Genomic DNA, 16,200 nt, shown 5'->3' on the forward strand with positions numbered 1-16,200 from the left:
GAGCGCTTTCGCGACTTGATAGTTTTTTGCCACGGTTTAGGACAAATTTGGTGTTTTTCGCACAAAATCGTAGAGCGGTAGTTCTTCGTCACATTTCCGTTTGTGATAGTTTTTGGTTAAATACTCCAGAGACCGGGGCCATCCTCCTTTTTTAAAAAAAGAAAAAGAAATTGTATATGATATATATAAGGTACTGTCTAAAAAGAAACTGTCCGCGAACATCTGATTGCTCGTTGAAGATGCCCTGACATCATCTCTCGTGCAATGCCGCAGGACAACGTGAAATGTGTGTACCTGCCGGACACGTGAAGCTCGACCCAGTGTCCCGTGCGCCGTTCACATGCTGGAACTGCTAGCTGCTGCATAGGACAAGCTAGCAGCGTTCACATCGCAACGGAGGAGACTTGATGATTCTCTTGTTGTCCTCTGCTAGCGGCGGGCTTCAGCGTGCCGACCGACAGAGGCACGACACTAGCATCTCGGTTCGTTTGTGTTCACATCTCGTAGTTGTGTCGGTCACGCGAGAAGAAGGGCATCTTCAATGGCAATCATCAAGCTGACACCTTTATACGTTCACGGACACGGTCCGATGCATCCGTGGACAGTCGATCAAGCGGAGACCCTCCCTATCCCTCAATTTTCGCTCGACACTGACGGTGTTTCGGGATATGGAAGTCGGGTAGCGGCCCCGGATGGTGGTCCGTATGATTGGTTCTTTGGCAAATACCATGGTTGCGGTGGTGCCTTTGCCTGTTGGTCGTCCGTGCGGACGTTGTTGTGGTTCCTCTTCCCGTGTCAGGGTTACAGATGAAGATCCTTGTCTGTCACTTACTTGACATCGGTGACATTTTGCTTCGTTTTTCTTCCTGGGCGTTGTCGTGGAGATTAGGTGTCCTTGTCCTTCCCGTACTCGACAGCGGTGGCGCTTTGCACAGGTCTTCTGCCAAGTGCCAGCACCCTCGGGGTTCGTCGACCCCACCCGCCCCAACAACGTATGCTGCTCTCCCGCTCTCTCTATGGCCTCAAGCAGGCTCACTGCACCTGGTACTAGCGGATTGATTCCTACCTCATGCAGATTGGATTTGCCACCACGCGCTCGGATGGTTCTCTGTTTGTGTACAGGAACAAACGACATAGCGTATGTTCTATTGTACGTCGATGATATTGTTCTCGCGGCCTTCACCGACACTCTCCTACGCCAGCTCGTCGATCTTCTGCAGAGCGAGTTCGCCCTCAAAGACCTCGGCACGCTACACTACTTCATGGGCGTGGAAATCACACGCAGCCCCGACGGCTTCTTCTTATGCCAGAAGAAGTACGCGCTTGAGCTCTTGGAGCATGCCGGAATGTCAGATTGCAAGGCCGCCGACACCTTGGGCAAGGTCTTGGCACAGGATAGGCGCCCTCGCCGCCGATGCATCGTTCTACAACAGTATTGTTGGCGCTCTTCAGTACCTGACACTCACCCGTCCAGACCTGTAGTACGTCGTGCAACAACTGTGACTCCAGATGCACGCTCCGCGCGACGCTCACTGGGCTCTGGTGAAGCGCATCTTTTGCTATGTGTGCGGTTCAGCCGCCCTTGGCCTGACGCTTCACGTCTCCTCGTCGCTCGACATCATCGCCTACTCCAAAGCTGACTAGGCTTGGTGCCCAGACACCCAACGCTCTACTCCCGGCTAGTGCGCTACCTCAGGCCCTCCCTCCTGTCTTGGACCTTGAAGCGGAAACCAATGGTGTCTTGGTCCAGCGCAGAGGCAGCCACGCCCTCGCCAATGCGGTTGCGGAGTTCTCCTGGCTACATCAGCTGCTCTCGGAGCTTCACTGCCGCGTCGGCCACGCGCCATGGTGGTGTACTGCGACAACGTTCCCGCGGTGTACCTCTCGGCTAACCCGGTGCACCATCGTCATACCAAGCACATACAACTGGATATTTATTTCATTCAGGGAAAATCCGCGCTCGGCCATGTCCATGTTCTGCATGTACCGATTCTGCAACAGTTTGTCGATGTGATGACTAAAGGGCTGCTGCCATTGGTATTTAAAGAATTCAGGTCCAGTCTCTGCATCTCCGACGGCGAGGCTTCGACTGCGTGGGGTGTTGAAACTAGCTTTGTACACCGCAGACATGGCAGCCTAAATATGCTGTGGCAGCCGTTTCACATGCCACAATAGCGGATAAGGCAGCGGTCATGCAAGTCCTATTCTCATGGATCGGATAACCCACCTCCCGCACTTCCTTTGTAGTTTGTTAGGGTTCTGCTAGGCCGATCCATGAGATGTTGTAACTTGTATAAATTCTCCTGTACGTGAATACAACAGTGTTTCACACAAACTCTTCTCTCTCAATTTCTTACAATGGTCAATAAATTTGTGTTTTGAGACATCACACCTATACCTTCCTTTCTTTTTGAGGGGAATGCCTATTCGGCACACTTTACTTTGAAGCCAACAAAGTTACATCATGAATTACGTATGGCATCATCCCCAAAAAAAGGAGCTCAACTCATAAGAGTGTTTTGCTAAGTAATATGTCACCAAATTTGCATCCCTCTTGCAATGCTGGAAAGAGATACCAGCAACGTGCTTTGCTCTCGCAAAAATTTCTGCCAATGTAGCCCCTACTTTCCTTCTGAGGTTCCGTAGGAAGTACGACGTGGGAGTGGACAAAAGATCTCTAACAACCGTAACATGATTGATCACTACATTAGTGGGGAATTTAATAAAACTGGTCGCGAGCCTCGTGTCATTTCAAAATGCCAGATCACTATGGAGGAACCGTCTCACAATGTACTATGTACGGAGGAATCTTGCCGTGGCACCTTGTTTAGAACGTGAGGAGCGTTGTTATTACTAGAAGAACGTTCGTGCGTTGCAACGGGGCCACATTAATTTTAAAAGTTCAATATCAATTATGTTAATATTACATTTAATATTCTCATACATATTAAGTGACATTGACAACCTTTTTTACCATCAAATTCTCACACACACACCCTCTTCCTCCCTCTCCCTCACTCTCTCTCCCCCTCTCCCTCACTCGGAAGGTGGGACGAAAATAAACCCGGAACGGAGACTACCAACTGAGACATTAGGAGTAGAGATCATTTAGTTGATAAGAATAAATAGAAAACGGTGTTAAAAAGGAGAAACAGATTAGAATACATTGAAAAACCAAAAGGACGATGTAAAAGGGGATTCGCCCTGCCCCCCCGGGCCTTGCCACCGAACCGGCTCAGTGGTCCAGTCCCCGCGCGGTCGTCTTCTCCTGTTCCCCGAGCCGCGTCGCTACAGAGCCGGGCTCCCGCCCGACCACCTCGCTGGCATCAAAGGGGAATGGATAAGGGTGACGCCCTTCCTTCCCTGCCCCCATGGCCTCACTCCTCCTCGATGCCCCCTCCCAAATCCACTTCTCCTCCTCGCTCGCTCGATCCCGTCGATCTGGACGAAGTCAGACGCCACGGCCACCATGACCGACCCCGTCCACATGGCCACTGCCCTCCCTGCGGGCTAGGAGCTTGTCGAGGAGCTCCGAACGCCTTCGCTACTTCGTCTGCGCCAACGAGATCATGTCCAGCACCCCCGCATCGATGTCGCTGCCGTCTTCCTCAACCTTGGGCCACCGCGACATTGCCGTTCGATCCGCGCCGCCCCGAGCTCCCATGTCTTCCCCTAGGGCACCATTGACACCGCCATGATCTTCTCTTGCCCTTCCCCTGTTTCCCCTCTCGTTTGCTCTCGTTAGGTATTTCGCCGTGGCCGAGAACCTCCGTCCGCCATGGCCATTGCAGGGGTAGCCACCGAACTCCTCGGATTGACCCCGTGGCACATGCCCGCTCCTATGCACGCCCATGCCCGAGCCTGCCGCTCTTCTTCCGCGCCCGCGGGGCCACTCCCTCTCCATGCCCACGCCCGTGCTACACCGCGTCGGTCGCGCCCGCCGCTGCGGTCGCGCTCGCCGCAGCCACCGCACCACTGTGCCCCGCGCGACACACACCCTGGCCGCCCGCCACACTCTCGCTGGCTGCGCTCGCCCCGTCTGCTGCTGCCTATCCCTTCGCTCGCCCCGCTGTCGCGCCCCTGCCTCGCGCCGCCTCCAGTCGTGGCCATCTTCTGCCGGCCGCCCCCTCAGCCACGCCGGCCGCATCTCTGCCCTCCACCGTCGGCCGCTCGCCTCGCCTGCTGCGTGTTGCTTCCTGTTGCTATGCGCTGCTCTACCGCTGGTACGTTGCTGCGCCATGCCCTCGACACCGCCGTGGACAAATGTGGCGGAGGGATTGTTAATGGAGTACGAGAAGGAGGTGGCGGAGAAGGTGTGGAGAGGCAGGAGGTCTGGGGCGGTGTCACCTGGCTGTGGTGGAGGTGTTTATGCGAGAAGGAGCCGGAGTGGAAGGAGAGGTCACAATTGGAAAGAATCGCAAAAAAAATCATAACCCGGAGATCTCAGTTCAAAAAAATGCTAATATCGATGGAGGGGTGCTTTCCTTTAATAGGTGGAAAACATAGGAAATATTGGTTGTTATCAAGGAAAGGTAAAAATTTAGGAAAGTTAGGATTTTTGAACTGATTTCTATGCAAATGGGGTCTTATTGTTTGGTAACATGATATCAGTACCTGCCCGTTTGTGACGTGTCTGATTAGGAAAGTTTGCAAATGTTAAGAAACTATTTATTAGGAGGAAAGTTGTGACGTGTCTGTATTTGTTTCCTAAAACAAATTTCACTAATAAGAGAAATCGATTGATTTAGATAAGTTAGGAAAGTTAGATTAAAATGTATTATTTGTTTCCTGAAAATCTGTTATTTGTTTCCTAAGACAAATTGAACCAATAAAAGGAATCGATTGATTTTCATAATTTAAGGAAGTTAGATTAAAATGTATTATTTATTTTCTGAAAATCTGTTATTTGTTTCCTAAGACAAATTGAACCAATAAAAGAAATCGATTGATTTGCATAATTTAAGAAAGTTAGATCCGTGATTTGTTATACGTTAGGAAAGTTCTAGTTGTAATAAAGAGTGGAGAGAAAAATAAACCGATCAACTAGGATGGGAGGGGGTGGTGGGAGGAGAGATGAAAAAAAAACCAGCGAAAATAAACCGCGGACCAGGGTGGGAGGGGGTGGTGGGAGGAGAGACGAAAAAAACCCAGCAAAAATAAACCGCGGAGACGATTCACCAACTCGTCCATTAGAAGTAGAGATTCTGATAATAAAACAGTGGCACAGTATTTTACTTGCAAATGGACAGACAATGTATACTGGTATTTGATGGAGTGCATGGGCCTTCCCATTCCTCAATCCATCACCGCTGATTTCATAGCCACCCACCGCGCCCCCGGATCATCGCGTCTCGTTTTCTTGTTGGCTTCTTCGTTGGGTTGCTTTTGCCACTGTTGCATGGTCCTCCGAGCAACTCTAGCAAATACTGTAAAAATCACATACCGTGAAAGCGGTTCAGTGTATACCCAAAAAAGTACGGTACCAAGCAGGTTTCGGGAGAACACGTTGTGTGAAAACAGTAGGCAAAAACCGATTTGCACATATTTTGACTTTCCTGTGGATGTGGATATGAAGCAAATACTAGAATTTGAATTTGACATCTACAATCATAAAAAAGTCCACATCTCAACATTAGACAATAGTTTTCACGTTCTAAACATTTAAATACCAATTTCGTTCATAGTTTGTGAGCCAAAAGGAAGACCAAACATAGAAAACTATCAATCAAAAGCGTGAGAAAATATGACCAAAAGCATGACCAAATGTCTCCACGATCACCAAGCAATCACGAAACACCGTTGTTACCATTACCGTCGTCGTCGCCACCGAAGCTAGCAGAAGCTCTATCTTCCATCATCCCGATCAAAGACAGCCATGATCGCAAGATCTCCCTTTGTCTAATCTCCCAAAATTTACTCACCTTCTCGTCCGTCCAATCGGGATCCAATATCATGATCAGGTTCTCCTCAACAATGATGATTTCCTATCTCATCCGGTTCTCTCCGAGAAGAAGCCTACGCTCCTCAAAGTCGGCCTTGTGCTTCTCCTCCGCCAACTTCTTGTCTTCATTTTCTTTAACTTGTTCCCACTGTTCCATCTTCTCTTGTTGCTTCTTCTCGGCCAAATCCCTCCTCATTTGCAAAGCTTCATCCACTATTTCCTTCCTTGCCATCATCAACATATGGCTTCCCCTTACTTGTCTTTGGTGTTAGACTCCGCCTTCCTTCCTTCCTTCCTTCCTTCCTTCCTCCTCCTCCTCCTCCTCCTCCTCCTCATCATCATCATCATCATCATCATCATCATCATCATCATCATCATCATCATCATCATCATCATCTCATAGATGGAGGGGCTAGTTGACCTTTCTTTCTTCGGTGGAGGATATTCTTGATCCCTCAACTTCCACTTCTTACTATTTTCTAGCAATTTCCAACAATGTTGGAGCACTTGGAACCAGCTATTTGCTTGTACCTTTCTTGTGCAATGTGATCCTAAATTCACAAAATTGCAAGAAGATAAGTTTGAGCATATTCATACAAGTAATTCATTTGCCTCTTCCCTTTTTCACTCTTTTGCTTTTGGGAAGAAGCAAACACATCCTCAACATCCATTGGGTGATCATGATCGTCCATTCGATCAAATTGATCAAGTGATGGATCTAGGCTAATCACAGAATTTTTGATCATGATCACAAACGAACTAGGAATGGAATGCAAATCAAAGCTACACAATGCAATAAACAAAAGTAACTAAGCATATAACCAAATATCCCCGGGCAAATGCAAATTTGAAGAATGCAATGAAATTTATACCTATCTGGTGGGAGCAAGAGACATAGATGGTTGAGGTAGCAGTAATGGACGCCGATTGGGGTGGAGGGCGAGGAGGAGGATGAGGCTCCTGATGAGCTTGATGTGGCCTGTGTGCCCTTTTCCTTGTTGGCTTGTTTAAGAACCTACTACTATTATGGTTTCTTATTGTATGAAGTAACAGATAATGTTCTTGCTTTGCCATGGTTGACTTTGTTTATAGAGTCGGGCGATTGCTTTTCCTCTAAAAAAGGATATTTGTTGGTTATATATTCTGAGGTTCTTGAGCTTGCGGTAAGTAGTTGTCGAGGTGATGCCTCTTAAAGTTGGTGATCAAGAGCATTTGGAGACTCTCGATGTGCAGAAGACCAACATCAGTAACCTGCCACGTACTATGACAAAGCCGACCAAGTTTGAGCAACTGAAGTCTTTGCCACGGGGGGTAGGGATGGCTTGCGCGAGGTGGGCGAAGCAAAACTGCTAGGTGACATTCAGGTTGCCAGGCAGATTGGTGAGCTAGCTGAAACATGGTTTTAATTAGCCTGCATCTATCCGAAATCTTGTTTAATTAACTGGTTGTAATTGCACGTCTGCATTTCTCAGGAATCAATCTTGCTTAATTAGCCCACTGCTAACTAAGCCAACCATATAATATTATTGTTAATTAGCCCACCTTGTCCTTCCGTTCTTAGGAGAATGCATGTTATTCATCTGTCCTCTTTCAATGATATTGATTCATCTGTTTAATTTATCTGTACTTCCAAGAAAGGCCTGAACCGACATATCCACACTGCAGTGCCTAAGAAGCCTAATCATCACGTCCTCAGAGTTGAAGACTAAACCATTATGTGCTTCCCAAATTAACCATGATCAGGTCATAATGAAGGACATAATGACCATGACCAGGTTCTGTTGCAGGTGAAGCTATTATGTGCTTCCCAAATTAACTATTCCAGCAATTACAGGGGGGTTTAGAATCCCCGGTAATGGGAGCAGAGAGCAATTGCAGGGGAGTTTAGAATCCACGATAATGGGAGCAGAGAACAATTGCAGGGGAGTTTAGAATCCCCGATAATGGGAGCAGAGAGCAATTGCAGGGGAGTTTAGAATCCCCGATAATGGGAGCAGAGAGCAATTGCAGGGGAGTTTAGAATCCCCGATAATGGGAGCAGAGAGCAATTGCAGGGGAGTTTAGAATCCCTGATAATGGGAGCAGAGAGTAATTGCAGGGGAGTTTAGAATCCCTGATAATGGGAGCAGAGAGCAATTGCAGGGGAGTTTAGAATCCCCGATAATGGGAGCAGAGAGCAATTGCAGGGGAGTTTAGAATCCCCGATAATGGGAGCAGAGAGCAATTGCAGGGGAGCTTAGAATCCCCGATAATGGGAGCAGAGAGCAATTGCAGGGGAGTTTAGAATCCCCGATAATGGGAGCAGAGAGCAATTGCAGGGGAGTTTAGAATCCCCGACAATGGGAGCAGAGAGCAATTGCAGGGGAGTTTAGAATCCCTGATAATGGGAGCAGAGAGCAATTGCAGGGGAGTTTAGAATCCCTGATAATGGGAGCAGAGAGCAATTGCAGGGGAGTTTAGAATCCCCGATAATAGGAGCAGAGAGCAATTGCAGAGGAGTTTAGAATCCCCGATAATGGGAACAGAGAGGCAGCATGTGGTGTACACCACCTGGAATACTACAGTACAATTTGATCTACTACATCACACTCAGCAGAATGCGTTCAACTGGTTTGCTCAAAAGCACTGAAAGGGTGAGGTGTTGGTTGCGCACCTATGACAAGGCTAATAACAATCCTTTGCATCAACGTATACGAACACACCAGGAATAAATAAAACGGTTGCACAACACAGTGAGAAGCATATTGCACAACTGTCTTTGATCACATCCAAGATATAGCAGGCAGATTATAACTTGAGTTGGGTCAAAGAACAAACCCTTTTTCATGTACTCCATCTGTTCCTAAATATTTGTCTTTCTAGAGATTTCAACAAGTGACTACATACGGAGTAAAATGAATGAATTTACGCTCTAAAATATGTCTACATGCATCCGTATGTGGTAGTCCATTTGAAATATCTAAAAAGACAAATATTTAGGAACGGAGGGAGTATCTTTTTGTCGTCAGTCGAGAATGCAGTTTCCACATAAATTCAGGCACACTGTCAGATGGGAGAACAGGTTCCACATACACATACACATACACCCATGCAATTCAAAAAATATTACAACCTTCAAACATACCAAAATTTCACGGCACATACACTTGCAGCCGATTATATCCCAAGGCATACAAACTAAAAAATGATTTTACTAACTTACAACCTATGTCCCCTTCTACTTTTCTGGAAGGGGGCTTTTCGAGTTGCATCAGCACCTTCCAGGGGAATACTACTGTCTCAGGGTACCACCAAGCATTTTTCTTCTTGCTTGAGATGAATATATATCAGGATATCAACATCCAATGGTTGATGGGCAACTCGCAGCGTGAAGGAAAATGAGTTGCCCTTATTTGTTAGTACTTAGCAGTATCTTTTTCGCGACCCTAAGTCGCATCACATTTGCTGTAAACAAGAGCCACTAGATTGCGGTGGTAAGTAAGTGTACAACAGCCAGAAAGGCAAGAAACGTGTCCTAGAACTCAGAAGTTTGTTAGGATTTGATCTTTGGGCATACCATCAGCAACAAGAGATCTAGTAATTTCCTGCAAATATTAACGTACATGAAGATCAGCCTAAGAATATAGAAACAAGCCACCAATTTTAGAAGTAGAGACATGGAGTACTACTCTTGAATGGCAACAGTCGGCACTAATATAGGCTTTAGTTTCAAAGCTGTCTTTAATTCTTACTCTATTTGTACAGCCAATTGCTAGGTCTGGGCAGCAAATTTGTACTGGTACTCTGTTAGCCTATAAACATGGCCTATTAACAACAAATCCAAGGCAGTAACAGTATGGCCCGTAAATGGTGATGGCACACTTGTGTCTATATTTCATAAGTAGTTTCATCTTGAGAAAGTTTAAACTGACCATGGATTTGCCAGAAGGGCATGTTTCTGATGTACAGATGTCTAAATAACAGAACACATGCATCATCTAACGTACAGAAAGAATCGAGACACAAAGATTGGTTTGGCAACCTGTATCATTAGCTACAAAAGTTAGAAATGAGAACATATACCTCAGTCATCTGTTTATGTCCACACAAAATCGCTCCCGTTGATGATGGATTTATAATTTTCTTTGCCCTTGAAAAGGCATTCTGAAAATGGAAAAATAAGTAAGAATATAAGGTAACCTGGTGAGCTAAGAACAGCCGAAAGGAAAAATGATAACGGTACCTGAACATAGCCACGCTGGCCAGTCCACTGCTCATCTGGTCTAGAGAGAACAGGTATAATTTTTATTCCTCTCGATTCCCAGTCACTGAACCTTTCCTGTCGGAGCAGAGTTTCCAGCCGTTACATAAAGAAGGTTGTACTTCTAAAATGTAACTTTAGACTGACATATACCTGATAAGCCATCCTTTGAAGGTTTCTAACCCCATAAAAGAGGCTTACATCAATCTTCTCATTTTCACCAAAACCTGACTCAATGAGTGACCGGATTGGACTGCCACACATAAATGTAAAAAGAAGATAACATGAGCAGACTTTACACACTCCAATGAAATCTATCTTCCTCAAAATGCACTATCCACATCACTGATAAATTTGAGATGGCAATTACGTTTGCTTAAACAAAGGGTGAATCAGTGTGTGGATGCAATATATGTAGAGTGCAGAATTCGAGATGTACTAACAATCCAACTCAACAAAATAGATAAAACTATTCATGGATGCTCATCCAATCGAAATGAAAGAACAACAAAATCAAGGAGAAGGTCATCATCACCCATCAACCACATGGCATGTGGAATGTGGCAGTCTATGAAACAGATTATGTGCTTACCAAGCAACTCAATCGTTGTATTTAAAGAAAATATGGAAAAAACCTGATGAAACATCGTACTACAGTGGTGCTATCTAGATCATTGCCATGGCTGGGGACCAAGTCTTTGTTGTCCTGGATGTGATCTAGTTTTTGTATATGGTCTGTAGGTGTTTTAACTGATTGCTGTTCTAATGTAGTGCGGTGTTGCATTCCTTAGATGTGGTCCAGATGTCCGGAAATGTAGGACGTTTTCCTTCCCTGTTGCGTGTGTTTGCATCGATATTGGGCTCTTTGTAATGCTGTGTTACTCTGTTTATGACTCCATTTTCTTAGTAACGAAAATGGGGGCCTTGTGGCCCTTTGATCGAAAATATCTAGATCATTGGCTCTAAGATTGAACAATTGTGATGCATCTTATATAATACAATTGACGCGGGTTTGACAAATATCATGGATGCGTAAGAAAAAATTGAAGAATTGTACAGAAGCAGAGGGGCAGTTAGGCACCTGATCCCGGATCCGGTGGCGAAGACGAGGACGTCGCGGGCGTCGGCGATCCTGGTTACCTCGAACCCGCGGCCGACGACGCTGCCGCCGACGGGGACGAGGTCGCCGGGCTGGAGGTCGCAGAGGCGCGCGGAGGGGGTGCCGGGGAGGCGCTTGACGAGGAAGTCGAACGATCTGGGCGGAGACGCCGAGGAGGAGGCAGGGGGAGGGGAGGAGATGGCGAGGAAGATGGGGTAGGGGGCGGAGGGGAGGCGGAAGGGGAGGAACTGGCCGGCGGCGACGTGGGAGGCGAGGAGGGGCCCGTGGGCGGAGAGGTCGAGGGAGACGTGGAAGAGGGAGGCGTCGGCGGTGGCCGCGCGCACCGAGGCGACGGGCGCCTCCGTCCACTCGGTCGGGGCGGGGGGCGGGGCCGGGGACGCAAGCGCCGCGGCGGCGTGGGAGAGGACGCGCAGGTGGCGCGGCCGGAGCAGGTGGAGGCGCCGCGGCGGCGACCGGAGGAGCATCGGGGCGGCCGGCCGATGCGGGGAGGATGAGGAGAGGGGAAGCTGCCGGATCTCGGGGGCCTCCCGCGAGGCAGGCGGCGTGGGTGTATACGCACGTGCGCATCTTTGATTTCTCCTCTTCCAAGTCAAGAGGGAAAATTATACTTCGCCCAAAATAGAAATCAATCTTTTTCTTTCTTGAGAAAAATGTTTCCTGTGCGCCTCGACCGTGTCGTCTCATCAGCACTTGATCATTCATGTTGCAAAAGAGGGGAGCACAACCTGTAATTGGATGATTAGAGAGAGACCGTGGTATCTTCAGCCTATCAGAATTCAAATCCTGATGCTCACATTTATCAAGCTCCATTGCTCTCCCGTTATCGGTCACCATCATCGATAGGAAACAACACACCACCCTTTCCAAACCAGACTGAGCTCCTGCTCGAGGCCATGACTTCTTTTTAAAGGAAACTCAAAGCCATGACTGCAAGCACTGCAACGCGGTGTCTTTCTACAGCAAGACATCTGTTAAAAAAATGCAACAATACCTGTATTGCAAAAAAAACTCAAAAAAAATCTGCGGCAAGACCTCGTTGCAAAAAAAATTTTGCAACACTACATTTATTACAAATGTTTCTGCAACAGGGCATCTGTTGCAAAGGGGTTCTCGCAACACGACTTTTGTTGTAAAAGTGATGACGACGCTCGGCCGCGAGATTGCATCGGATCTGACGACCGACGTATAGCACACCTCTCGCGTAGAAGAGCGTTTCGCTCGATTGCTTTGTCTGCCCCGTGCTTCTGCTCCTCTTTTCGTTCATCCTTCCCTTCACCTATTTTAATTTGTCTTTGCCTCCCTTTCCACTCGGTTTTTCTCTGATATATTTACGGACTGCCCCCCCCCCCTCCCCTGGCTTGACCGATTTAATTAGTTCCTCAGTCACGCGGGTGTACCTGCCTCCTCCTCCCAATCCCATCTGTGTCGCCGTCCTCGACCCTTTAGCTCTGCCATCCGTTGGCGTCCTCTTCGTCATCAAGTTCATCAGCACATCAAAGAAATCCATCAAATCCACCACAAATTTGCAATCATTAAGGAAGGAACAAATCGGTGGAGCTTTTTCCAAACCTTGCCCGCCGTCCGGAACGTCCGGGAGGCGCGGTCAGCCGCAACATCGTGAGAGCGCGCGACACTCGTCCAAAAGTGGATAGTGGGAGGGGAGGAAGAGGGGTCTAAGAGCCAAGCATTCTCAAAGAAAATCAAGTTGACTACGAGATTTTTGTGGAGGCGGAGACAATGATGAGGAAGTGCTCGGAGGTTGTGCGAGGCCAGGAAGAGAGGGCGGAGTAAGGGAAAAAAGCGTCCTAATCAATGTCAAAAGAAGACACGGTCAAGTCGAGCAAGAGTAGGGGGATCGCGTTTATCAAACCAAGCATGTCTTTTATGACCGGAACAAAGGGCATGCATGTTAGTCACAATTCAATTTTTTCATTAATTTTGTATCGTCGTCATGAACGACATATGTGTCTTGGAGCAAATTTTTTTTTATGCTTCACATTTTTTATTAAAATATGATGTTACATTATGTCGAACTCAAAAGGTTTTTCTTTGTATACATCATTCTCTTACATATTTTTTATGTTTCATTTGTTTTTAAAACGTAAGCAAAGAACACTCTTACATTTGTATTTTCAATAGTTTTAGTTGTTAAGCACCCATTGGTGCATTTGTTTTACCATGGTTCCCACAACAACGCGGAGCATCATCTAGCTGTATATAAAACTTGTGCCTCTTTTTTCTCTCAAAGAAAAGAACTTTTTATTCAATTGTTGTGATACGACAATTCGTCCTCTGCATGGCCAATAACTCTAGACTTACGGACAAAACTCGTACGTCCTTCTTGTGTTGCTGAATCACATTACAAGATCGCATACAGTTCCACTCGCGGCAAAATTCTCGGAAGTTTCACCAATCATCATCTTCTTCGTCTTCAGTGTCTCCTTGCGGCGTGCCGGTGGTCGGGGCCTGCAGCTGGACGAAGTCCTCCTTCTCCTTGCCGAGGCACGACACCGGGAGGACGTCCCCGACATGCTTCCCGAACGCCTGGTGGCAGTAGGCGGACGTGCTCCCGCCGCCGGCCGTCTTCAGGTTCACCCCGTCCAGATACAGGTGCTTGCACGGCATGGCGTCGCTGCACGCGAACGTGACCGCCCGCTCCGTCGCCGAAGTGCCGGTGATGTCGATGTACTTGATCTTCTCCACCGCCACCGCGCTCCCGTTCTGCACGGCAATCCCAAGCAAATTCAGAGACGTGCATGCATGCATGGTGTCATCTGTTATGGTGCTAGGTAGGCAGTGAAATGCATCATCGGATTCAGATTCCAGACAACCGGCCGGCGAGCCGAGCTTACCGGGGTTCCACAGGGAGTTCCCCGGTTGGAGTTGGAGGCGGAGTAGTGCTGGTCGATGACAATAGGGTTGGCCACGTTCCTCATCGTGATGTGCGCGAACTTCACCTTGCGCGCGAAGCCGCAGCCGTTCTGAAGAATGATGGCCAAAAGCACAGCACAAAAGGTGGTGAAAAAGGCGATGTCACGCCTCACATAACATTTTCTTTTTATGATCGTTACCTCGTAGGTCTTGATGCGTAGGCCGTTCTTGGTGTTGGAGAGGAGCATATTGTCCATCTTGATCTTGTGTATCCTGTCATTACTTTGTTTCTCGCCCAAACCTCCAATGCTGACGAATACCATGGAGGAGAAGATGATGAAACATTTGGCTTAAGATTTGACGAAAATTTCATCTAGATACGTCCATTTCAGCGACAAGTAATATGGATCGGAGGAAGTAGTACATATTAGCACATTACCTGATGCCGAGGCCAGGTCCGCACGAGATGGCTCTCAGCCGGATATCCGAGGAGTTGCCCACGATCGACACGCAGTCGCCACCTAAAAACGATCCACAGGTAATTAGAAACACCAGCAAAATCCCGCCTGCCAGAAGAAATTTCAGTTCGGAATGCAACGTACCTACGGAGAAGAGATCGTGCTTGATGTGCACGTCGGTGGAGCTGACGACGAGGACGCCGACGGTGCCGTGGCTGTACTCCGGCGAGGTGACTCTGAGATAGTAGGCCTCGACGTCGTGGCAGCGGGTGAAGACTAGGTGCTGGCGCTGGCTGTTCTGCACCGTGATGCCCTTCACGCTGACGTCCCGGCAGTCCTCGAAGTGGAGCGCCATGGGGGCGACTTCGTATGGGCGGTACGAGGTGCAGTTCTCGTCCTCGCACGACCCCGCCCACCATTGCTGGCCCCGGCCGTCGACGATGCCGCCGCCGCTCAGCGAGAGGTCGCCCACGCCCCAGAAGTGGAGCCACCTGCCCTGGTCGCCGTCCGACCAATCTTCCGGTTCCTCCGGCGCGATGATGTTCCCGGAAATCTGACAAGGCACAAATTACTATGAGGCCTCATTCGGTTTGAAGGATTTTTAGAGGAAAAGTATAGCAAGAAAGATTCGAGAGGAAAAAATATTTATAGAAGCATTCTATTTGTAGGAAACGCGTAGAGGAATTTCGTAGAAATACTATTTATTTTTCTGTGTTTTTGAAGGAATCTACGGATCCACTCAAAGCCTATTTTATGCATAGGAATGAAGTAAGACATATCAACTTTGTGTACTATTCCTAAATCCTACGTTTTGGTTTCCTCCAAACCAAGCGAGGCTTTAGAGAGTGTACTATGACTGACGTGGCAGATGAAGAAGAAAAGAAATAAAAAATACCATGAGCTTGATCTCGCCGCGGCAGGGGCCGGCGAGCGTGACGGGCCAGATCTGGTAGGACTTGCCGGCGGGGACGTTGAGGTAGGTGGTTCCGCCGGTGGCGCACGCCGCCTTCCACGCGTCGACGAACGCCTGGTGAAGAAACAAAAGAGAGGGTCAAGGGAACGCCCCCGTGCCGGTGCCGCCGGAGGAGATGGCTCGCGACGTGGCGTACGTACCTGGGTGTCGTTGGCAATGCCGTCCCCGACGGCGCCGAAGTCGTCGAGCGAGAGCAGGACGCGGGCCTCAACGGCGCCCGGCAGCAGGAGGGCCACGGCGCCGGCGAGAGCCGCGAGCAGGTGCGGCGTCCTTGCACGAAGCGCCATGCAGGCACGCACCGTGGAGGTCAGCTAGCTAGCTCGGTGTCGCTGCCACGCTGCCACTGCTCTCAGTCGCGGAAGCTGCTGCGGCGCGCGCGAGTTCAGTTGGGTGAGTGAGGGGCAACGCCGGTGGATGATAAAGGGGCACGGGCCAACGGACGGCAAGCACGGCGTTGCACGATCGAGCACAAAACAAAACAAGATCGGGATCTGAGGGTGGAGGCATCTCATCTCTCGCCGGTGCACGATCGAGCTGCAATCTTGCATTGCCTGAGCCGGAATCACGTGTTGGTAGGTACACGGTCACCCGGGCTTC

General features: G+C 48.5%; 2 protein-coding genes across 2 annotated transcripts; both read right to left on the reverse strand.

Annotated features, from left to right (window-relative positions):
* Nucleotides 1–8,961: 8,961 nt before the first annotated feature.
* Nucleotides 8,962–11,839, reverse strand: LOC109777924 (fruit protein pKIWI502). The gene is made up of 5 exons (XM_020336488.4): nucleotides 11,263–11,839; nucleotides 10,335–10,434; nucleotides 10,164–10,259; nucleotides 10,004–10,084; nucleotides 8,962–9,525 (listed from the first exon to the last, which is right to left on the reverse strand). The coding sequence occupies exons 1-5, from the start codon at nucleotides 11,763–11,765 to the stop codon at nucleotides 9,463–9,465; spliced, it is 843 nt and encodes a 280-aa protein (XP_020192077.1). The 5' UTR covers nucleotides 11,766–11,839; the 3' UTR covers nucleotides 8,962–9,462.
* A 1,572-nt stretch (nucleotides 11,840–13,411) lies between these two features.
* On the reverse strand, nucleotides 13,412–15,990 carry LOC109777920 (probable polygalacturonase At1g80170). The gene is made up of 7 exons (XM_020336483.4): nucleotides 15,744–15,990; nucleotides 15,526–15,657; nucleotides 14,775–15,183; nucleotides 14,612–14,693; nucleotides 14,373–14,481; nucleotides 14,154–14,282; nucleotides 13,412–14,022 (listed from the first exon to the last, which is right to left on the reverse strand). The coding sequence occupies exons 1-7, from the start codon at nucleotides 15,888–15,890 to the stop codon at nucleotides 13,708–13,710; spliced, it is 1,323 nt and encodes a 440-aa protein (XP_020192072.1). The 5' UTR covers nucleotides 15,891–15,990; the 3' UTR covers nucleotides 13,412–13,707.
* Between the last annotated feature and the right edge of the window lie 210 nt (nucleotides 15,991–16,200).

Source organism: Aegilops tauschii, chromosome 3 (assembly GCF_002575655.3).
Source record: "Aegilops tauschii subsp. strangulata cultivar AL8/78 chromosome 3, Aet v6.0, whole genome shotgun sequence".
Taxonomy (NCBI): domain Eukaryota; kingdom Viridiplantae; phylum Streptophyta; class Magnoliopsida; order Poales; family Poaceae; genus Aegilops; species Aegilops tauschii.